This window comes from Balaenoptera musculus, chromosome 17 (assembly GCF_009873245.2).
Source record: "Balaenoptera musculus isolate JJ_BM4_2016_0621 chromosome 17, mBalMus1.pri.v3, whole genome shotgun sequence".
NCBI classification, from domain to species: Eukaryota; Metazoa; Chordata; class Mammalia; order Artiodactyla; family Balaenopteridae; genus Balaenoptera; species Balaenoptera musculus.
Genome location: NC_045801.1, coordinates 8,241,204 through 8,265,380, shown reverse-complemented (window position 1 = coordinate 8,265,380; position 24,177 = coordinate 8,241,204). Strand labels below are relative to the sequence as shown.

Here is a 24,177-nt window from a genome sequence, read left to right as displayed (position 1 = left end):
TACAAGTGGGACGAGTGGCTCGCCCTATTAAGCCCCTCTCTGTACACCACGTCCGTCCACTGCCTCAGGGGGAGCTCGGCCACGCTGCATGGTGACCACTCGCTGATGCACGTTACTCCCCCACTCAGAGTGAAACCTGGAGAGATTTCCTAAGAAGCATCGCATCTGCCCGCGTCACCAAGCCGCAGGGCTGTGTCACTTCAAAGGCAGACGAGAAAGGATGCTCTAGGGCCCAGGTCGGTTGAGCACGTGTCCCGAATCCAAAGCAGGATTTGAAGCCAGGCTTTTATAAACCCACCTTGAAGTCTCTCCCACAACATCACCCCTGCCTCAGAGCCCTGGAACCTTGACCTTTGGAAAGCCCAGTCCCTGAGCTTGGGGAGGGGGAGGTGGCTGTGGGGTGAGTCCCACCCGTCACTCCCAACCCCAGGGACAGGGGAGGGGCTGGGAGAGGAAGGTGAGGCTAGCAGCTGCTTTGGCCACTGTCTAGGAGATCAGTGACGGGGGGATTGTGTAGGGAGATCTCCAGGCATCTGGTCCCCACCTGGCATTGGAGGAATCAGCATCCCCAAGGAGAGGCACACTGGGAGACCTGGATGGTCCTCTAGATAAAACCACCTAGCATCTCCTCTAGCCTAAGACACTCACATGCTGCGGAAGCCGCAGGCAACGACATCAGGACCACAGACACACTTCTACTTAGAAACATCACTGGTTACAGTAAAAGAAAAAGGGAAAATAGCAAGCGTTGGTGAGGACGTGGAGGATCTGGAACACTCGTGCTTTGCTGGTGGGAATGTAAACTAGTGCAGCCACTGTGGAAAACTGTTTGGTGGTTTCTCAGCAATTCCATTCCTAAGTATTAAAAAGAACTGAAATCAGGGAATTCCCTGGCAGTCCAGTGGTTTGGACTCCGCGCTGAGGGCCCAGGTTTAATCCCTGATCGGGGAACTAAGGTCCCACAAACTGCAAGGTGAGGCCAAAACAAAAGCAAAAACAAACAAACAAAAGAACTGAAACCAGGGTCATGAGCACATACTTGTTCACTCGTGTTCATTGCAGCATTACTCAAAATAGCCAAAAGGTGGAAACAACCCAAGTGTCCATCGACGGATGAATGTGAATAAACAAAGTGTGGAACATCCAGACAATGGAATATCATTCAGTTATAAAAAAGGGACATTCTGATATATGCTCCCAATGGATGAATCTTGAAAACACTTATGCTAAGTGTTATTTCACTGGCTTATTTGCCGGACACAGAAGGACACACATTGTACGATTCCACTTACAGGAGATACTAGAATCGCCAAACTCTAGCATGTAGAATGATGGTTGCCTGAGGGATGAGAGGGGTGGTGAGGGGGGTGGTTATTAGTGGGTACAAGGGGCTTTTGTTGGAGGTGACGAAAGTGCCAGGTATGGGTAGTGGTGATGGTAAGCCAACATCGTGAATGCATTTAATGCCATGGAATTGCACACTTATAAACAGTTGATAAACATTATGTTATGTATATTTTACCACAATAAGACAAAAACTATATCCAGATTAAACACCTGCTCTGATAGGATCTCCTGGGGCAGCTCCGGGCTCTTGAATACACGATCACCTGGGCTAATGTGTGACATCTGGGCAACACAGCCATTTCTCACAGGCTCCCAGGTGATGCTGCTATGTAGGGACCACACTCTGAGAACCCCTGGGATCGAGGACCACAGCCAAGCTGCCCGCAGGGACCTCCTCGGAGGCCCCCACCCAGGAAGAGCCCTGACAACGTGAAGATGCGCTCAGAACCAGAGAGTGTCCTCCATCCATGTCATTACCTCGGGGAGCATGACACTGTATGCTGGGTTAAGGGAGCAACACGGCATTCTTGAATCCAGTGCTCAGCAATATTTATTGAGCACCTACTATGTGACACATGTGCCTGCTTTGCCTTGGGGGCCCCGGGGTTTGAAGGCTCACAGCCGGCAGGGTACCCATGCTGGGAGTGCAGCATCACGTCGTCCCGTCCACCTACTACTGACTTACCCCTCTTTAACGATTCACTTTAAAAAGTAAGTTTATTTTAAAAGGAAATCTCATATCTCTGCCACAAGCGGAAAGCAAGAGATACTTGGCAGAAGTAAAAAAATCTGTCCAAAAAAAAAGGAAAGTGTCCAATACAATGAAAACAGAACCACTTTATTCGATTCCAGCTCCATCCTGTTGCTTGCCCAGGCAAGCTGCCCTCCTTTGCTAGAACCAAGATGGGCAGGTGTTAAAGAGGCACATCATGAATCAAGGAGCGACATTTAATCCTTGCAACTTCAAAGATGGAAAGAGAATTAAAGTCGAATGACTTCCTCGCCCTGAGCGTGATGCGATGCTCTTTAAGGCCCTGCCCCTGTATCACCAGGAATCACGCTGCCCCACCGGCTCACACTTCAGGAACCTTGGCTCTGTTTCAGACCCTCATTGGCAGAAGCAGAGATTGAGGCCCAGAGAGGGAAAGATCTAGGCCACGGGGTGAGTACAGAGCTGAGTAGAACTCGGGGGCAGCGGGCTGGAATCGAGCTGTGTTTCTGGGGATTAGAGCCCTAAAGCATCCACTCACCAGCTGGGGTAGATGAGGCAGGTCAAGTACCGCTATGTCCCTGTCTTCCTTGGGAAGGAACTTTCTGACTTCTCTACCTTTTGTAAATGACAACGGAAGTCCCAGAGGGCTGCTGACATGCACGCAGGAGAGAAAGGGCAGAAGTTCAAAGACACCCTCTCCCCTCTCACTCTTCCTGACTAGTTTCCAAGCAGTGTATTTCTTTGTCTACGATCAGCGCTCAAGCAGCCGCTGCTGCTGGTTGTCAGAGGCTCCCTGAGGAAGCATCACGTCTTAAGGCAGAGCCTGGAGACAGAGGCTGAGACAGCCAGCATCACCCCACTGCTGCAGGACACGGGGGACCTTGCGATACCCAAGGCACCTGACCTGTCAGCCTCCAGCTCCTGAAGGCTTCTTCCTGATTCCCCCACGCCTGCCCTCCCTCCCATGTGGGTCTGGAGGAGCAGCGGTGGGCAAGAGGACGGGAAAACAAGGGTGCCTTGGGGCGGGCGGCCGGGTCCCAGGCCTGGCTCTGTATGGATGGCTGAGTGACCTCAGTCAAGTCCTTCCCCTCGTCCCGGAGACACAGTAGAAGAAGAGGGAGCAGACACGAGGGGTCTGCTCCAAACCAGGGCTCCGAGTAGGTCTGGGGAAGAGCGTGTCTAGGGCCAGTCCCTCTGACACCTGGCATCAATCACCTTCTGCGGGCTCCCTTCCAGCCAAGCATCCTGCAGGGCATTTCCCACCAGGCTCGTCATACTTTAAAGGCAGGGGCTCTGTGTTCGGGGTCCTAAATCCGGATCTGTCAGAGATTGTCCTGGCTGTCTGGGGGCCTTTATGCAGAGCTACGGTGCCTCCTGGAATTCCCAGGGTGGTTTTTATTTCAATATTCTCTATCTCCGTTTGGAGGGACAGGAGCGCTTGTCAGATGTGGTGTCCTGATTCTTTATTCAAAACATGTGGTCTGTGTGTTGTCAAGGAACCCAGAAGCTCTAAAGCCCTGCTCCTTTCTGTTGATTTCTATTCGTGAGGAACCTTGTCCCCTTCCTTCCTCCCCTGCAAAATCCCTTCCAAGAGGCTAAACTCCAGCAAAGAAGGACTGCACATAAGGGCTGGGGTGGGGACGTGAGAGGACAATTTGATGAAACGGTAAGAGCCACATGGGAAAACATTCAGCCTTCGTAAGTGCTGAAAGAATGCAGATTCATTTTTCCTTGCCCGTTAAACCAGCAAAAATAAATAAAAATGTTAAAACCTAATGTTTGTGGTGCTATAGAGAAACCTGGTGAGGTGACTATTATTACCTCAATCTGAGAATCTGAGATGAACAGGCTTCCTCAAAATCACTCTTGTTAAAATATAGAAAGTCAGGAGCAAAACCCAGGGACCCTGAGTGCCTATCACCTATCACCCTGCCTTGTGATTGTCTGTTTTCCCTTCTCTCCCAACCATCCCTGCAAGCTAAAAAGGGAAGGCTGTTTTTTTCCATCTCAATATATTGGCATCTAATAGATGCTCAATAAGTCTTGAATGAATGGATATTTCTCACTCCCCTTCAATCCACTTTGCGTTCAACAACTAGATCAGATCATGGACCTCCCCTAATCAAAATTCTACAGTGGTTTCCTGTTGCACTTAGAACAAAGCCCAGACTCCTCACTGTGTGTCTTGCCCACTCCCAGACCTCCCCCGCTCATGGCCACACAGAGCTCCTCCTCCTCCAAGACACCAAGCTGATGCTGCCCCAGGGCTCTTGCACTCGCTGTCGCTGTGACCGGCAGCACTTTCCCCAGATCCTCCCACAGCCGGTGCCCTCTCTGCCTTTGGGTCTCAGCTCAATTCCTGGCTCCTCAGAGACCTTCCCGATGACCCCATTTACAGAGGCCCCTGCCCCAAGTTTCTCCCTATCCCAAACCCCTTTGCTCCTCCTCCGAGCACATCTATCTGAGCCTATCTTGTTTATTTGTTTCTTATCTGTCTCTCTCTGCCAGAATATAATTCCATGAGAATAAGGATCTGGTTTTTTCTTTGCTTCTCAATACCCAGAGTGGGTTAAATAGTGGCCTCTAAACAGATATGTCCAAGTCCTAATCCCTGGAACCTGTGAATGAGACTTTATTTGGAAAAGGGGTCTTTGCAGATGTAATTAAGGAATTCAAGATGAGGCACCTGGAGAAACCGACCCCGCTGACACCCTGAGCTGAGGCTTCTGCCTCTGGAATCGCGAGAGAATGCGTTTCCGTTGCCATAAGCCACCAAGAGTGCGGTCACCTGCTACGGCGGACACAGGGAACTGCTACAGAACCCTCTGCTCTGATTTATAATATACACAGTAGGTCCTCAATAACAGAGGCTGAATGCATGAACGAACGAACGTACGGATGACCAGTATTCTGAATCCTGCCAAGCGCCTGGCAGGGCCCCTGGTGCACACTTGGGCCTGAGCGTTTGGCAGCCGGGGGCCGCCCACATCTCACCCCCAGACCCACACTCAGCCCCGGCTCTCACCAGCCACCAGTTGTAGGTGTCTTCCTCCAGGAGCGCGTTCTTGGCCGTCAGCAGCGGCTGCAGGGACCGGTTGAACCTCTCATCGAACCAGGCGGACACCCCGCGCTGTCCGATGCAGCGGGCACAGGTGCAGGGCCTGTGGGGGTAATTCACGAGCCTCCTGAAGTTCTCCGAGAGCTCGAGGACCATCTGCTTGGGGAACCACGTGGTGGCCACCATGGTGTGGGAGTAGTTCAGGAAGAAGGAGGTGAGGAAGATGAAGAGGATGAGGAACGTGAGCGCTTTGAGAGTCCTTTTCCTCATGGTCGCCATGTCTGCTTGCCTGATGGGGGGCCTCCCAGGGATGGGGTGGAAGAAATCACGCCTAATTGAGGAGGAACTTCCAAGAAAGATCCCAGAGACAGAGGATCGACTGCAAGGCAAGGCGGGGACCCCCAGGGAGCCTCAAAGCCTCCTATGGCCACTGCTGCTGGGCAACGGCCACCTGGCTGTGCCCGACATCACCTGTGATACTCAAAGGCTAAGTGGACCACTTGTGGCGGGGTGCCTCTGCTGGCATATAATTTGTCTTTTCAGGAAATAAAGCGGCCTGCTTCGTCAGCAATCCTTAAACAGCCGATAATGTCTCCTGATGAAGCTTTAATCGAAGCTTGATAACAGTGATTTCCTTTCCCATCCAAGGGGGTTGAGGGGTAATTAATCCTTGTTGACAGTCCAGGGTCCCTCGGAGGTGAGGGCCTCGAAGGAAGGGTCGTGGTACAGGACAGGGGCAAGCTGTCTTTGTCACCGCCCTCCAGAGAAGATGGTGTGTGACAATCCTTAATTAGAACGTGGTCTTGCCCATGCTGTCACCAGAGATGGGGCGATGAAGCAGCCGGCTTGACAAAGGCACTGAGGGTTGTCTGTCATCTGCACAGAAAAGGAGGAAGAAAACAGGATGAACTTCTATTACTTTTTTATAAAAACCATTTCCCTCTCTCCACTTCCTCCCATCATCTTCCGTTCTGTTGTCAAGCCAATGTGGCAGGTGGCTACGGACAATTTTTTACCCTTTTGAGCCTCAGCGTGTGCATGTGTACAGTGGGGTGGGATGTTAACGCCTATTCTTCAAGGTTGCTAAGAGACACGGAAGGTGGCCCACCCATCTTTCCTGCATCCAGAACCTAGTACATTTAAGAATCAGACCTAAGTTTGTGAAATGAGTTAATAATGCACGTACAGTGCCAGGTACATAGAGATTGCCAAGTACATGCTATTTTCTCTCTCCTTCACTCTCTCTCTCTCAGATCCTAAAGTTGAACCACAACCAAAATGGTATGCTTAGGGGGTGGCCCTGGCTTCCACCTGTCCCAGGTTCAAGTACTGGTTTACCAGTTGTATGGCTTTGGGAAAGTTATTCAACCTTCGTGGCCCTCAGTTTTCCCTTCTGTAAAGTGGGATAATAATAGCTCCACTTACAGAATGGTTATGAAGATAAGACAAAACGCTATATGCTGGGACTTCCCTGGTGGCGCAGTGGATGAGAATCTGCCTGCCAGTGCAGGGGACACAGGTTCGAGCCCTGGTCCAGGAAGATCCCACATGCCGCAGAGCAACTAAGCCCGTGCGCCACAACTACTGAGCCTGCGCTCTAGAGCCCACATGCCACAACTACTGAGCCCACATGCTACAACTACTGAAGCTCGCACGCCTAGAGCCCGTGCTCCACAGCAAGAGAAGCCACCGCAATGAGAATCATGTGCACCACAACGAAGAGTAGCCCCTGCTCGCCGCAACTAGAGAAAGCCCGCGTGCAGCAATGAAGACCCAATGCAGCCAAAAATTAATTAATTAATTAATTAATTTTTTACAATGCTATATGCTGAGTTTCTGGTATTCATTAAGTAACTGCTAAACTTTCATTTTCCATTTTCAATGTACGAATGAATATTCTTGGATGAGCCACTAAGAGCCCAACAGGATGGTGCATTCATACATATCTATTTCCTCAGATGATTGACAAAGTATACCGTCAGCTAGATAGGGGTTTCCCAGGTTGTCCTAAGAAGAAACGGAGATTCAAAGAGATTAAATGACTTTCCCAAGGTCATGGGGAAAGTAAGAAGCAGGATCTGAATCCAGATCCACAACCCTCTGACTCCATGCGCCTGGAGGGGCCAGGGTACCAGAAACAGGAGCAGGAGCTCTGCCCTGGACGGGACACCCTGTCTGTTAACTGGGCTCCAGATGACCACAGTTGGAGGGATGCAGAGAAAGCTGGGAGTTCTTTCATCAAAGAAAGCCAACCAGGACTCCTCAAATGCTTGTAACGCAAGTTCCCACACCTCACTGACTTTCCGGGCTTCTGCAGAGTGCAGCTGTGGTCACACCTCTGCACTTGAACATGATTCCCTTTGGTACTTGCCTGGAATGTGCTCTTATCTCTGTTTGTCTGATCAATTCCTTCCCCATCCTCAACGTGTAGACTGTCAACAAGCAGGATATACTTTTTCCAGGAAAGCAACAGTGGAAGGGAGATTGATCACCTTTTTGGTAGAAAGAGGGGCAGCTCAAAAATCAGATTAAATCCACAGTGCCTTCCTGGAGACAGCCAGGGCTCAAGAGGTGCTGCTTCCACTGCTTCCTCAACACCTCAGCCCGGGTGGCAACGTCTCTCCACTTGCCTACCGCTCCACTTTCTACTTGTCGTGACAACGTGACTCGTATGTAGAGCCTAACGGTGTCCAGAGCTGTCCCTTCCAGCTGTCCCCTGCTTCTCCATCAAGCACCAGCTCTGTCATCTGAGTTAGATTAACCTGCTTATCCTCAAGGGCGGGCTCTGATTTAACTTGGCAGGCAGAGGGTTCCCACCCCTCCTACCGCAGTAATTGGTCCAGGGATGGATATGTAGCCTAATTCATCTGGAGTGAAACTCCTGACTTTTTGCACTGGTGGGGAAAGAAACGTTCTTTTGCTCTGGCCAGTTTGCTGTTTGGATGTGAGGTCAGGGTCGTACTGGACATTTTGCTAGCTCACTGGAAGAGGCGAACAGTGTTGAATCCCCAGTCAATCCAGCCCTGCAGCCCACCCTGTGACTTTTCAGGGGCATGAGAGAATAAATCCCCTTTATTGTGCAAAGCAGATTGTAACCTGAAGCAACATGACTGACCCACAGGTCACAGTTGCTCCTGCCTCTGGGCACCTACCCGGACTGTCCCCACCGTCCGGAAAATCCACCCCACCCCACCTGGCTCTGATTCATTCTTCAGGGCTCAGCTGGCACTGATCCTGGAGGGACGCCTGCCCACTGCTGGCCTGAGTAGGGGCCTCTCCTGGCATCCATAGCATCCTGGCTCCACTCTGCCTGTGCTGCGTACTTAATCTGTCTCCTCCCTGAGCTGGGAGCTCCAGGAGGATAGAAACTCAGTCCCACTCATTGTCGTGGCCCTGAAACCGGGAACACACATGGCACGAAGGAATACAGAGGTGAATGAAGGGAAAGAGCCACCAACTCAGAGTGGAGATCTGAGCAAGAAAGCACAGACTAAGAGTCGGAAGATTCTGATTCTCATCAGGTTGCACAACCCATTTGCTGTGTGACTGTGAACAAGTTACCTACCCTCTCTGAACCATCCCTTCAACAGGAACATGGGGCTGACAACACAGATTCTGCCCACTTCTCGAGGCTACTAAGCAAGCAAGATCTGTCCATTCACGTGATTCACTCGCTGCATATTTGCTGGGGCCCTGAGCTGTGCCAGGCTCTGGGCTGGGTGGTGGGGGACCCATCAAGAAAGACTCTAAGGTGGGAGCTTCCCAGGCATCTGCAAGGCCCCAGTGCCTTTGGGAGAAAGGAGGCTGGTGTCCTTGGATCGGAGAGGAGCATGTATGTGGGTGGGTTCGAGGGTGTGTGGGACTCAGAAGCCATGATCAAGACTAAGTTTCTCTGAGGGACATGGAGACCCACTGGAGGGTCTAAGCGGAGGACTCACATGGTCTCATTACATTTGTCTTTGTCATGAGCAGGGCCCATGATGCTCTTATTGACACTGTATCCTGATGCCAAGGGCAGAGACAAGTTCACTGAAATAGATGATTACTGAACCATGTTGATCGAATAAAATTCTGAAGGAGAGGTTAGGTTCCCTACAACGTCCCAGCTCCACGAGAGATATTAGTGCTCTACACTGACGCTGGCGGAGGCCGGGGGAAGGTGTGGTGAGAGTTGGGACAGAGGGCAAGGCTGAGCTGCCAAGGTACAGACCATGACCCCCTCCTCCCATCCAGCCGGGACGTCCTGGTAGCTGCATCTCTGAGGCCAGGGTGCTTGTTCTGAACCCACCGACCAGCAGACACTTCCAGGCTGGTATCAATTAGCACCTTTGAAAGCCCTGGAAAAAAACTGCAGTGGAAAAGCAAGAACAGCCCTCCACCTTCCCCCCAGCCCCAGGGAAGAAAGGAGGACTGCGTGACTTTCTGTACGCTGTGATGTGCGGCAGCTTGCTAAACACGGGGAGCGCCAGCCCTGGCTCCCGGAGATGGAACTGAGGCCAGTACACCACGGGCCACAGGTCTCCACGTGCCAAGAGTGCGGCCAGGGACGGAGGCTGGCCAAGCCTCCCAAAACATAGAGGACGAGGAGAGGGAGGGGGGAGGAGGACACAGCTGCCTGTCCTGTCTGCAGGGAGACAGTCATCTCACGGCCACAGACGGGAGTTCTGGGAGAGGCACAGAGGACGTGGATGTGACGGTCTAACGGGGTCCCTGAAAAAAGCTGACACGAGTTGGTGCGCCCTTTCAAGAACTCAGAAAGTAAGGATCCCCCGAAGGAGGCTCCCTAATGAAGATACCCGCCCCCCTACCCCGTCAATAAGGAGAGGGCAGCAATTACCAGCCACTGAGAGAAGAGTTGTTTCCAATACTTGGAAAACCAAATGAACGGACAGTATGGGTTTGTGAATATTTATTTAATGCCTGCTGAACTGCACAGTAGTTCTCACAAGGCTGGGATGCCCTCCTAGCTCTCTGCATAGTCTCCTGCCCTATGACTGTTGGTGAAATGACGGAGTGAACGCTAGGTTGTCGGTAATATCAGCACTTCTAATAAAGAGCTGCCGTGACCGTCCTCCATGGGATCCTCACATCATCTGGGTGAAATGAGCCATCATGCTTATTTCCCTGAAAGGAGAAACTGAGGTTCAGAGAAGGCAAGTGACTTGTCCAAGGTCACACAGCGAGATGGTGGCAAAGCCAGCACTTTGCTCCAGGCTCCTGCCTCCTCCTGGGCTGTCCTCTGTAGACACAGCTAAGTGTTCTACTTCATCAGGACTTGCTCTCATTTTCATTTCCTTTCTTGTCATTTCTTTGGGTTTGTAACCTGTCATCTTTTCAGCTTCCTGAGATGGATACTACCTTGTCCATCCTCTCTTCTGCTGTGTCTGATCTGTTTAAATTATATACTATACTCATTTCAGGTGTATTTTTCAGTTCTCGAATTTCCATCTGAGTAATTTTTTTAAATAAGTTCTAGTTTTCAGGTGAAAATCTGCACCTTGTCATCTATCTTCCTCCAATGATCCATCACAGTTATTTAAAGACCGTCTAACCCTCATGACATTTGGAGGAGATGTGGGTCTATTTCTGTTGTCTATTTTTTCTCTTTATGTCTTTTTGGTCATTTGGCTCTGTCTCCTGGCATGCCTGGCAATGGTGGAGATACTGCATGTGCTGGAAGTGTAGCAGTTAAGGATAAGGCTGTCCTTATTCAGGGAGGAATTTGTTTTCTCCTGGAGCTAGGTAGAGCACGGGCACATTACCTTGTTCCAATTGGTGACCAGGATGATTGGGGCCGCACTTTGTCTTCACGATGACTAGTTACTTCTGGCTTGCCCTTACTTACAGGGCATAGCCCTTCTTAAAGGAAAGCTAGGATGCCTACCAAGAGACCGCTTCCTTGCTCGTTCTCACTTCCAATTTCTGTCTCCCCTACACTGTGAGATTGTCAAAAGCTCAGTCTAGCTTTTCAACCTCTCAGCTGCTGTTTCCAGCTTGTTTCCTTAGGCTCTGGTCCCACGCAACTTAAATTCCGGCAAATGCCTTGAAAGGAAAAAGAGGTGTGGAGTAATGACTCTCTGCCTGTGGTTTCTGTTGCTCTAGGTTCTTGGCCCCTTAATTTTAGCTGACTTGGTAGTCCTGCACTACATTTTTATTTCATTTCTTTACTATTATTTTTTATTTCCAGCCTCGTGAGACTGCTCAACACTGAGTTGCTTCTCTCCGTCTGTCCTCTGGAGCTTCCCACGAGCCAGTGCATCCCTTGGGCAGGCAGGCGGCAGGAAGCATCAGGCTCACCCCCGACAATTTCTCTCCTTCCAGGGGTCTTCGTCCCTCAAGTCCTGGCTGCCTGGTTGCTCTCTAAAACCTTCGAAGAGCTGAATTTCTATCTTATCCAGCTCTTACAGTCCTTGGTGGGATAGGTGGTCTGACACAAGCTTCAGCCACAGCCAGAAGTGGAAGGCATGGAATCTTTTCTCTGCCACTCTGTGTGCTTGGCGTGGCGTCCTGCCCATGATGAGGGCTTGGTGAACCTGGAGAAGGCGGAGGGGCAGAGTCCCCAGAGGTGCCAGGGCAAAGCTCCTCGCACCAGCTGAGTGAGCACACGGTGGGAGGGAAGGAAACAAACCAACAAGCAGAGGCTTGCAGCTGCAGCCTCTCATCTGCCACCACGTCCCTGTCCCCGAAGAGGCCCAGCCCCATCTGCTTTCACTTTGCTTCCTCATACACCAGCTTTGGGACACACAGCGAGGGTGACCTGCCGGCTCAACCGTCCTGAGAATACGAGGAGTGGCTGTGGGGAATTAGCGTCTGTGAACCTGTTGATCACTGAAAAATGGATCCCACCACGTCCTGGCCTTTGGGGTCCTGGCTGGCTTTACGTGGAGGCACAGGGGGGCGTGAAATCAGAACTGACTGGTGAAGGGCCCCCAAACCTTCCATCAGAGAAGAACAACTCTGGAGAAGTGGCCAAGATGGTGGAGTAGGAAGACCTTAAGTTCACCTCCTCCCGTGGGCTGCATAAAATTACAACTATTTACAGAATAACTGTTGATGAGAAAGACCAGAATCTAGCAGAAAAGATCTTCTACAACTAAAGACATAAAGAAGGAGCCACAATGAGATGGGTAGGTGGAGCAGACTTATGTTATATTCAGGACTTCAGGTGGGCAACCCACAAACGGGAGGGTTATTACAGCTGCAGAGATCCTCCCCAAGGAGCGAGGGGTCTGAGCCCACACTGGCCTCCCCAGACTGGGGATCCTGAACCAGGAAGACAAGCCCTCAAAATGTCTGGCTTTGAAGGCCAGCAGGGCTTGCTTTGGGGAGAGCCAGAGGACTGTGGAAAATAGAGCCTCCGCTCTCGAAGGGCACATACAAAACCTCATACGCTCCGGGACCCAGGGCAGAAGCAGTAACTTGAAAGGAGCCTGGGTCAGACCCTAATGCTGAGCTTGGAGAGGCTCCCGGAGAGGCAGGAGGCAACTGGAGCTCACCCTAGGGACACAGACACTAGAGACAGCCTTTTTGGGAAGCTCGTTCTACCACGAGGACGCTGGTGCTGGCAGTGCCATTCTGGAATCCTCTCTATAGCTTATCAGCACCAGGACCCAGCCCTGCTCAACAGTCTTTGGGCACCAGTACTGGGATGCCTCCGGCCAAACAACTAACAGGGCAAGGTCACAGCCCCACCCACCAGCAGGCCAACACACTAACTCTGAGACCCCCAGGGCCCTGCAGCCAGAGACCCTGGAACTCAGCTCTGCCCATCAGCAGACTGACACTAGCCCCAGGAGGCCTTGGGCCCCAGCCCAGCCCACCAGCAGGCCAACACCAGACCCAGGAACCTTCCTCCCACCCACCACCGGGCCCCAGCCCTGCCCACCAGTAGGCAGGCCAACGCCAGCTCCAAGACACTTTAGACACCTCAGCTAGCTGCCCTGGGATCCAGCCCCACTTACCAGCTGGCTGACACCAGCTTTGGGACACCCTGGCCCCTGCAGCTAGCCATGTCAGGATCTGACCCTGGCCACAGCAGGATAACACTAGATCCAGGAACCTCGGACCTGCAACCACTCACCCTGGAACCCAGCTCCATCTACCAGTGGGCCAGCACTAGCCCTGGGGTCCCCTAGGGACCCACGGCTAGGTGCCTCGTTACCCAACCACCCCCACCAGAGGCTGCCACACTCCATACAATGCAGGGCCTGGCAATCCCCCAGACTGGGGGCCGGCCACACCTGCCAGGCCACCCACGGTAGTCAGCCTGCCGCAGTAGAAAGACCCACACGGCCCACATAGGGGGCACTCCTAGAACACACAGCTCTGGTGATGAGAGGGGAGTGTGCTGCTGGGACCCACAGGATGTCTCCTACAAATGGCCACTTTTCCAAGGTCAGGAAGAACAACCAACCTACCAAATCGATAGAAATAAAATTAGCACATTAGGCAAAATGAGGCAGCAGAGGAATATATTCCAAACAAAGGAACAAGACAAAACCCCAGAAGAAGAACTAAGTGAAGCAGAGATAAACAATCTACCTGATAAAAAGTTCTGGGTAATGATCATAAAGATGGTCAAAGAACTTGAGAGAAGATTGGATGTACAAAGTGAGCCTTTAGAAGTTTTTTTTTTTTTTTTTTAAAGATTTATTGATTGATTGATTGATTGCTATGTTGGGTCTTCGTTTCTGTGCTAGGGCTTTCTCTAGCTGCAGCAAGTGGGGGCCACTCTTCATCGCGGTGCGCGGGCCTCTCACTATCGCGGCCTCCCTTGTTGCGGAGCACAGGCTCCAGACGCGCAGGCTTAGCAGTTGTGGTTCACGGGCCCAGTTGCTCCACGGCCTGTGGGATCCTCCCAGACCAGGGCTCGAACCTGTGTCCCCTGCATTAGCAGGCAGATTCTCAACCACTGCGCCACCAGGGAAGCCCCCAGAAGTTTTTAACAAAGAGAAAGAAAACATAAAGAAGAACCAAACAGAGATGAAGATACAATAACTGATTAAAAAAAAAGAACACTAGAAGGAATCAACTGTAGATTAGATTATACAGAGGAAAGGATCAGCACGCTGGAAGACGGAGTTGTGGAGATCACTGAAGCCGAACAGGAATAATAACAAATATATATGCTGCCTACAAGGGACTCACTTCAGATCTAAAGGCACACACACTGAAAGTGAGGGGATGAAAGAAGGTATTCCATGCAAGTGGAAATGAAAAGAAAGCCAGGTTTGCAATACTTACATCAGACAAACTAATCTTTAAAATAAAGAATGTAATGAGACAAAGAAGGACATTACATAATGATCAATCAATCAATCCAAGAAGAAGATATATCAATTGTAAATATATATGCGCCAAAATGGCATACCTAAATACACAAAACAAATATTAACAAAAATAAAGGAAGAAATTGTAATAGTAATAGAAATCTAATCAATAAAATCAGAAATGAAAAAGAAGTTACAACCAACACAACAAAAATACAAGGGATCGTAAGAGATTACCATGTATAATTATACACCAATAAAACAGACAACCTAGAAGAAATGGATAAATTCTTAGAAATGTTCCATCTCCCAAGACTAAATCAGGAATAAATATAAAATATGAAGAGACCAATTACCAGTAATGAAGTTGAATCAGTAATAAAACAAACAAACAAAAAAAAACCTCCCAACAATCAAAAGTCCAGGATCAGATTGCTTCACAGATAAACTCTACCAAACATTTTGAAAAGAGTTAACACCCTTCCTTCTCAAACTATACCAAAATATTGCACAGGAAGGAACACTTCTGAGCTCATTCTATGAGGCCAGCACGATACCAAAACCAGACAAAGATATCACACACAAAAATATTACAGGCCAAATATCACTGATGAACATAGATGTAAAAATCCTCGGGACTTCCCTGGTGGCCCAGTGGTTAAGAATCCACCTCCAATGCAGGGGACACGGGTTCAAGCCCTGGTCCGGGAAGATCCCACATGCCACGGAGCAACTAAGCCCGTGCTCCACAACTACTGAGCCTGCGCTCTAGAGCCCGTGAGCCACAAGTACTGAAGCCCGTGCGCCACAACTACTGAAGCCCATGCACCTAGAGCCCAAGCTCCACAGCAAGAGAAGCCACCGCAATGAGAAGCCCACGCACCGCAATGAAGAGTAGCCCCCGCTCACTGCAACTAGAGAAAGCCCACACACAGCAACAAAGACCCAACACAGCCGAAAATAAATAAATAAACAAATTAATTTTAAAACTCAACAAAATATTAGTAAACAATTCAACAATACATTAAAAACATATACCATGATCAAGTGAGATTTCTCCCAAAAATGGAAGGATAGTTCAATATCCACAAATCAATCAATATAATACATGACATTAGCAAATTGAAGAATACAAATCACATGATCATCTCAATAGATGCAGAAAAAGCTTTTGACAAAATTGAACATCCATTTATGATAAAAACTCTCAACAAAGTGGGTATAGAGAGAACATATCTCAATATAATAAACACCATATATGACAAGCCCACAGCTAACACCATACTCAATGGTGAAAAGATAAAAGCATTTCCTCTAAGATCAGGAAAAATACAAGGGTGCCCACTCTCACCACTTTTATTCAACATAGTACTGGAAGTCTTAGCCACAGCACTCAGACAAGAAAAAGAAAAAATAATAATAAAAGGAATAAAAATTCCTTTATTAGGAAGGAAGAAGTAAAACTGCCACTGTTTGCAGAGGACATGATACTATACATAGAAAATTCTAAAGACACCTCCAAAAACCTAAATCAATTCATCAATGAATTCAGTAAAGTTGCAGGATACAAAATTAATATACAGAAATCTGTTCCATTTCTATACACTAACAGCACACTATCCGAAATAGAAATTAAGAAAACAATCTCACTTACAATTACTTCAAAAAGAATAAAATACCTACGTATAAATCTAACTAAGGAGGTAAAAGACCTATACTTGAAATTATCAACGAAACAAAAAGACTGCCTACTGAATGAGAGAAGGTATTTACAAATGATACAGCTGATAAGGGATTAATATCCAAAACATACAAAGAACTCATACAACTCAACATCAAAAACATATAACCCAATTAAAAAATGGGCAGAAACCTGAATATACGTTCTTCCAACAAAGACATACAAATGGCTGACAAGCACATGAAAAAATGCCTAACATCACTAGTCATCAGGGAAATGCAAATCAAAACCACAATGTTATCACCTCATGCTTGTCAGAAAAGCTATTATCAAAAAAGTATCACAGGGCTTCCTTGGTGGCACAGTGGTTGGGAATCCGCCTGCCAATGCAGGGGACACGGGTTCGAGCCCTGGTCCGGGAGGATCTCACATGCCACGGAGCAACTAAGCCCGTGTGCCACAACTACTGAGCCTGCGCTCTAGAGCCCGTGCGCCACAACTACTGAGCCCACACGCCGCAACTACTGAAGCCTGCGCACCTAGAGCCCGTGCTCCGCAACAAGAGAAGCCACTGCAGTAAGAAGCCCGCGCACCACAACGAAGAGTAGCCCCCGCTCACCGCAACTAGAGGAAGCCCACGCAGCAACGAAAACCCAATGCATCCAAAAATAAATAACTAAAATAAATAAATTTCTTTAAAAAAGTATCACAAATAACAAGTGTTGGTAAGGGTGTGGAGGAAAGGGAACCATTGTGCATTGTCAGTGAGAATGTAAATCGGTGCAATCACTATCGAAAATAATATGGAGATTCCTAAAAAAACTTAAAATAGAACTACCGTACCATCCAGCAATTCCACTTCTGGGTATTTATCCAAAGAAAACAAAAACATTAATTACAAAATATATACGCACCCCTATGTTCACTGCAGCATTATTTACAACAGCCAAGATACGGAAGCAATCTGAGTGCCCATCAATAGATGAGTGGATAAAGAAGATGTGTATAAATAACTCTGCCATAAAGCAGCTTTGCAATAGCATGGATGGACATAGAGGGTATCATGTTTTGTGAAGTTAGACAGAGAAAGACAAATACTGTATGGTATCGATTACATGTGGAATCTAAAAAACAAGAAATGAACAAACATAAAACAGAAATAGTCACAGACACAGAGAGCAAACAGGTGGTTGCCAGAGGGTAGGGGAGCGAGGGAAGAAAGAAATAGGGAAAGCAGATTAAGAGGTACAAACTTCCAGTTGCAAAATAAATGAGTCAGGGGAAAGAAAATATACAGTGTGGGGAATACAGTCAATAACTCTGTAATATCTTTGTACGGTGACATATCATAACTAGAATTATTATGGTGATCCCTTTGAAATGTATAGAAATATGGAATCACTATGTTGTGTAATAGGAACTAACATAGTGTTGTAGGTCAATTATAGTTCACAGACAAACAAACAAACCAACTCACAGAAAAAGAGATCAGATTTGTGGTTACCAGTTCCCACTCCTCCCACCCTCTCTGGTAGGAGAAGTGGGAACTGGATGAAGGCAGTCAAAAGGTACAAACTTCCTGTTATAAGATAAAGAAGTGCTAGGGATGTGATGTACCACACGATAAAGATAATGAACACTGTTGTGTGTTACATAGGAAAGTTGTGAAGAGAGCAAACCCTAAGCGTTTTCACCACAAGAAACTTTTTTTTCTACTTCTTTTATTTTGTATCTATATGAGATGTTGGATGTTCACTAAACCTACTGTGGTCATCATTTCATGATGTATGTTAAGTCTAATCATTATGCTGTACACCTTAAACAGTGCTGTATGTCAATTATATCTCAATAAAAAACTGGAAGAAAAAAACTCCAAAGAGCTCCAAATGACCAATAAAACATAAATTAAAAAAAGAAGAACAATCTTTCCTGCACTGTTCTGCAGCCCCTGGTCACTGGACACTAGGAATCCATCTATTCTGGTTCTGTGCCAGTGGATCATGGCCAATGGTTGTTGGAATAAAAGATGGCCCAGACATACCTGGGTTCAAATCCCAACTCTTCCCATTCCCAGTTTTGTCCTCATGGGCAAGGCACTGCATCTCTCTAATACTCGGTTTCTGAATCCACAAAGTGGGACTAATAATGCCCAAGTGGAGGGTTGCTGTAGGATAAAAATTATTTGCACAAAATTGACCAGCTTGGTTTCGGGACACAGAGAGGGTACATTATAAATGTCAGTCCTCTTCCCTCCCTAAGTTTCAGGCTCCTCATTTGTAAAAAGCCCAACAGAGTCCCTGGCTTGCCCTACTGACAGGGTTACATAAAAGACCAAACAAAATCAGGCATGAAAGAACAAACCGGGGGAATTATGAAAATTATGATTCCGACTCGCTTCATTAGTTGCTTCCATTCCTCAAGGGATGGGACAACCAGCGCTTCATTGCTCTCTGCTCTACCTCTGAGAACCTGCAGGGAAGGGGGTCCCAAAGCAGTCAATGGGCTAGAGGCATAAGGGGTATCTGTAATTCACATGGCCCAGATTCTCTCTTCAAAGGGTTAATTCTCAGTGCATCAACCCGTGTGCCTGTGAGGGCTTTTGGGGCATCCTGATTCCTTCGCTTGCAGGGCCCCCCTGCTGGTTAGCGTCTATGGGACTGGGGATTCTTTCCTCCCTCTGTGCTCTCTCGGCCCTGTGCCGCAGGGGCTGGATGTCTAGAAACTACATTTCCCAGCTTCCGCTGACCGGAGGGCTCTGGATGCAGTTGAGAATCGGCCAGTAAGAGAAGGATAACCACTGCGGGTTGTCTTCCCTCCCACAGGGGCGGAGGCAGCTGTGTGGCCTGAGCATTGGACCCAGGCCCTCTGCCTCCCTCTACCCCCTAGTCTGCAGGGCAGCCTCAGATTCTGTGCTGGCTTCCTGGCCTCTGGGCCCCAGCCTGCAGCATCAGGACCAATATGCACCCCCATCACCTTTCCAACAACTTTGTAAGCACCAGATCCCCTGAACCAAATCCTTTTGCATGAAGCCTCTGCCTCAGTGAAGCGTCATCCATCACGTGGGGATAAGGTAGTGTCCACCTCACAGGGTTGGGCCGAGAAAAGACTCGAGTCAGTGCAGGTAAAGCTCATAGGTCTGTGCCTGGCACACAGCGAGTGCTCCCTGAATGTTAGGTTTGATTACTGGCATTCCTCCTGTGGTTTCCTGCAGGGAACGTCAACTAACACTCCCACCTGCCCCCTCTCATTTCTGCCCCACTTCATTTAACAGATGTGGAGGCTGAGCTCAGAAAGGGGAAGTGACTCATCCAGTGACACACAGCAAAGTCCAGAGCTCAGAGGGGAACCAGGCTCCCAACAGCAAGACGGGCTTGGCCCTTTATAAGGAACCGGCTGTTTTCACGCAGCTGCCCTAGCGTGGCTGTTTCTACACCTCCCAGGGCAGGAGCTCAGAGGGCGTCATGGGCCCAGATGGAGCCATCAGGGGTTGAGGTGGAGAGGTCAGAGGTCAGGAGTTAGTCTGGCTGCTGTAGCCAGGGGTGGGACCCTGCAGGAAAATCCTAAAAGCACGGAGCCCTTTGCGGTGTAACCCAGGGGCATTACAGGCGCTGCCTGAGCTTCAAGTGCCTATTGTATAAAATGGGGTTAAAAACCATCCCTGCCTCTGAGGGGGCCGCACGGGGCACGAATTAATCTATTATCAGGGGTCACCTTCCATTCATAGAGGGTCTCTCCTTGCAGACCCTGTTTCAACCACGGTACTGGACAGTCACACGGCACTGGTACCAGCTCCATCTTTCAGAGGTGGGAACAGAGGCCCACAGCTGTCAATCGACTTGCCCAGGGAGCTGGGATTCTGGGCAAGGGAAAGCCCAGTGCATGGTGGCCCAGCCCTGAGCCCTGCGACGTCTGAGCTGAGAGACACGGACAGCGACAATCTCCCCTCCATGGTGGCAGCCGGAGCACTGAACAGGGTTTGCGTGCGGCCAGTTCAGGGCCTGGCAGGCGGCGGACGCGAACCCTCCCTTCCCGGTTTTGTTTTCTCCCTGGTCAGCTCCTCCGGCCCATCCCCACCCTCTGAGTCACACATGAAATTGGCAGCCAGGCTCCCCTGGCCCGTCCTGGACCAGCTCCTGTGCCGCCTCCTGCCCCCGCTCAGGAAGGACCAGTCTTGGCTGCAGCCAGACCCAGGTCCCTCCAGAAAACAGGATCCAAGAGAAGCCCGGCCTGGTGCGGTGAGGTCTGAGACACGGCCCCAGCCAGGGAGAGGCAAACAGGCCATGACAGAAAGTAACACAGAAATCCTGCCTGACTTTCCAGCCCACCGGCTTGCCCTACAGATTTCACACACTGAAGGCCGAGACGTCAGCTCTTGCCTAGTCTCCGGCCTGCAGGTCTGCCATCCAGATTTTGACTTTGCAAGCCCCACCAGTGCCTGAGCCGATTCCTAAAAATTCAACTCTGCATATACACATACAGCTATTGTACTGGTTCTGTTTCCCCTGGAGAACCAAATGATACGGCCTCCTTCAGTGCGACAGAGGATCGAGCATGGGATGAGCCGGAGAGCATCCCGAGAAAGTGGTAGTGGCCGGAGGACTGCAGGATGGGCCGGCAACTAGGCAGAGAGGGCAAGGGCCCCCAGGCAAAGGAACCTGCAGGTGGAAAGGCCTGTCAGAGAGCAGGTGAGTCCGAAGGAACTGAAAGAGAGAAGGTCAAGTCAAGCAGAAACCCAGAGAGGAAGATGCAGGATGGGGCTGGGGGCGGGCAGGCAAGGTCGGGCAGCCCCCTAGGGGCTGGAGCCACATCCCTGGCACCACGGGAAGCCCCTGCAGGGTTTGAAGCCGTGGGGTCTCCTGATCAGGCTCAGGGAGGTGCAGACTTGCCTAAGTCACACCAGTTGGAGGAAAACCAGGAGTGACAGCACAGCACCTCCCACAGTGCCACCCCTGTCCCTGCCCTGCCTGCCAGGGAGGGCCGAATGTGTGCAGCCAGGCCTTCCGGGGTCTCAGGAGGTGAGCCGGGCACCTTGGCTTCCCTTGCAGATGGTCCCTCCACCTCTCGCACCCTGCTCTGTGCCCAGGGGCTGCACGCACGGGTTCCCACACTGGCTGGCTCCCTGTGGGCTTTGGGCCATAGGGACACAGAAAGGAGACTGGAGGAAGAAAGGGGGCTGAGGTCAGGCGCTTAGGGCCCTGGCCCCCTCCCTGGGGGGCAGCCAGGACCTAGTGGCCTCTGACTCCTGTCAAGCGGCCCTCTCCACGCAATGGCTCTGTTTGGGGGGTCTTTGTCCTTGTCCTCTTGCCTCTTTAGCCCCAAGGTTAGAAACACCCCAATGTTTTCACTCCCAGGGACCACCACTGTCCTGGTGTTTTCCCTATCCCAGACCACGCCCTTGAGAATCAACCCTGGCATTAACCTGCCCTCGGGGGCCCACTCTGAGTGCCCCATCTGCATCCTGCAAGCAGTACCGCCTGGAGGTTTGGCCCACAGGAAGCCCTGCCTCCCCACCACTCCTCTCCCCAGAGAAACAAGCTGCTCTAAGAACAGCCCTGGCAGCTCAGAGGATGTGCAGGAAGAGCTGGCACAGGCCAGCTGGATCCCCCTGTGCCCCGGCTCCCCTCCCTCCTCCTGCGCTTTCTGGAATCCTCCCAACCCTGCTGCTCCCAACGCTGCCCGGGACTCACCCATCGGGAGGCCTCCTTGTCCTCCTCATGCCATTGAGACAGCCCAGGGCAGGGACAGAACTGGGGGCGGGGAGGCTCCCTGTGGGCACCACTCAAGTTCCAGGCTCACCACATTCCAGTTCCCACTAGTGGGTGTGCTAACAAGCCCCACCTCCAGGCTCCCTGGGCACACCCACCAGCCACCTCCCAACACTGCCTCCCACTGGATCACAGGGGAATCACAGGGCAAGGCCCCTTTAGCCCTTGGCCACTCTGGGCAGTGACTGGAGCTTGAACCCCACCCACTCCTGAGCCCCGCTCTGTGACCGTTTCACCTGCTCTCTCTCACTTGTCAACTCTCTGACTTCTGCTGGACTTAAATATCCAGATATCAGAGAGAATCCTCATTGTTTTCCCTGCGGACTAAGGCCCCTAGAACATCTCTAACCAGGTCTGGTGGCCACTGGTAGTGTCTCCTTCGTCCTGTCTCTGGATTGATTAGGCAGCTGCCACCGTCTCCCCATTTATCCATGCAATCTGCCCATCTGGCAGTGTCAGTATCTGACTCTTTATGTGCCAGACACCTGGCAAGTCACCCCGAGGATCTCCGGGGCAGGTACCCTTCAAAGCTATGTAGCTTCTTAGGGACCAGCCAGGATGGGAACGAGACAGTTGCAGGTCGTGTGGGGAAGGTAGTGTTACCTTACAGAGAGGGAGCTGGGGTCACACGACTACCGAGGGCTGGGGTGGATTCCCAGGCCTGCTCTTCAGTGCCAGCCTGCCTGGCTTCTCACCTGGGCACGCGAGAACCCCTGTAACACCTCACTGAGCACACCGGCCGTGCCTCTCGTCACCGCTAGATGGTGAAGCCAGCCTGGGCCGCTCCAGGATCGTGCGCATGGCAGTTCGTACATGTAACTCTCTGCTCGTGAGGGACCAGCGTTTCCAAGGAGGGAATGCCAAGGGCCCCAGGGATGCGGAAGTGGCATGTTGGTGATAACCGAAGGGAGAAGGGAGACAACCTCTGTGGAGGAGGTGGCCATGGAGCCGGGCTTTGAACACAGGGGGCCTCTGGCACTGATGGAGGAGAACGGAGAGGGTGGGGTAAATCAGGCAGCTCCCAAAAAGTGCACGGTGGAGGCAGCAGTGATGGGGGCACTGGGCACAGTTATGGAAAACAGGGTGCCTTTAGGAATGACTTTGGTGGGCAGGGGCCTGGTCATGGAAGTCTTAAGAAATATGAACTTTGGGATGAAGGCAATGGGGAGCCAATGATGGTTTGTGAGCAGCAGACAGTAGTGACACAATTAGCATATGGAGTCTGGACTGGAGAGGGTGCACACAGCGCCCCCTAGAGCCTGGAGAGCAGCGCTGCCTCCGTCTTGGCGCCTTGGGAAGCCTGTTTGGAGCTGTTTCCCCACTCCTGCACTAACTTGACCGTTTGCCCATTTCCCCCACACCCAAGAAGTGCGGCAGGTTGGGAGAACCCTCTCCAGGGCTTGCAAATCCTCCTCTCCTCACCCTAGTACCTCTTGCCTGCTCCTTTGCTGGAGAGCTGGAGGAGAAAGCAGAGGTTCCCGGAAGCACAAGCAGTGCTTCAGAGCAGGTGCTTTGGAGAAGCGCCCCCGAGAAACATGATTAACCAGGATTAGGGTCATATGAGAAGGAGCTGGATAAATTTTCATATTGTGAGCTGCACAAAAGGAATTTAAATCCACAAATCTTCTTATGTGTGTAGACTGAAGGGTGCTCAATTCGGAGTCCAAAGACACCCGCACAACATCCGAAGCGTGTAACGTGGTCAGGAATTTGAGGAGTTGCCCCGTGTAGGCAGCACATCCTGGAGGACATTGGTCCCCAGAAGAAAGAGGGATTTCCCTGATTTGGGTGGCACAGAAGTCACGACAAAGGAAAGACAGTTCGGAACTCTGAATCCCCACCCCAGGCCCCACCTCGGGGGTTGGCCCCTGACTCCAAAGAGCTTTGCAGAAGTAAGTGGCTGGAGTCCTGACTGGTCTTAAAGAGATAACTTCCTCCCAGGTCCCCTAACTTCAGGGGGAGATTTACACTCTAATGATTAACAAGGGGCTTCCAGAAGGCTCCTGAAGGGGTTGGGGGTCGATCTCTGGTGATGCCCAGAACGGGGATTCGGACTGCCCGATAAACCCAGCAGCCAAAGTGGTGAGGAGCCCGGCATCCCCCGCCCCCCGTGTTCTGGGATGGGCGGGGACCCCAGACAAGCACGTGTCTGGCACAAACCATCCCTGGAAAACAAGGGTGAGAGGGGTATCATGGTATCCAGTGGGGCCGCCGGGGTAAAACTGCCCTGGCCCAGGGGACCTCCCTGGCGGTCCGGTGGTTACGACTTTGCCTCCAGTGCAGGGGGTGCGGGTTCGATCCCTGGTCGGGGAGCTAAGATCCCACATGCCCCGTGGGCAAAAACC

The 24,177-nt window shown here is 50.7% G+C and overlaps 1 protein-coding gene across 4 annotated transcripts in view; it reads right to left on the bottom strand.

Annotated features, from left to right (window-relative positions):
* The window catches only part of ST3GAL1 (ST3 beta-galactoside alpha-2,3-sialyltransferase 1), an 85,776-nt gene that overhangs the window by 11,178 nt on the left and 50,421 nt on the right, over positions 1 to 24,177 (bottom strand). For 2 of the 4 annotated variants that reach the window (XM_036830287.1, XM_036830288.1), the window contains one exon: positions 5,085 to 5,993. In XM_036830287.1, the coding sequence (XP_036686182.1) occupies positions 5,085 to 5,396 (312 nt within the window). In that variant the 5' untranslated portion in view covers positions 5,397 to 5,993. Of the gene's footprint in view, positions 1 to 5,084; positions 5,994 to 10,879; positions 10,902 to 11,706; positions 11,718 to 24,177 lie in introns of those variants that run through there. The other 2 variants (XM_036830290.1, XM_036830289.1) reach the window with 2 other exon arrangements.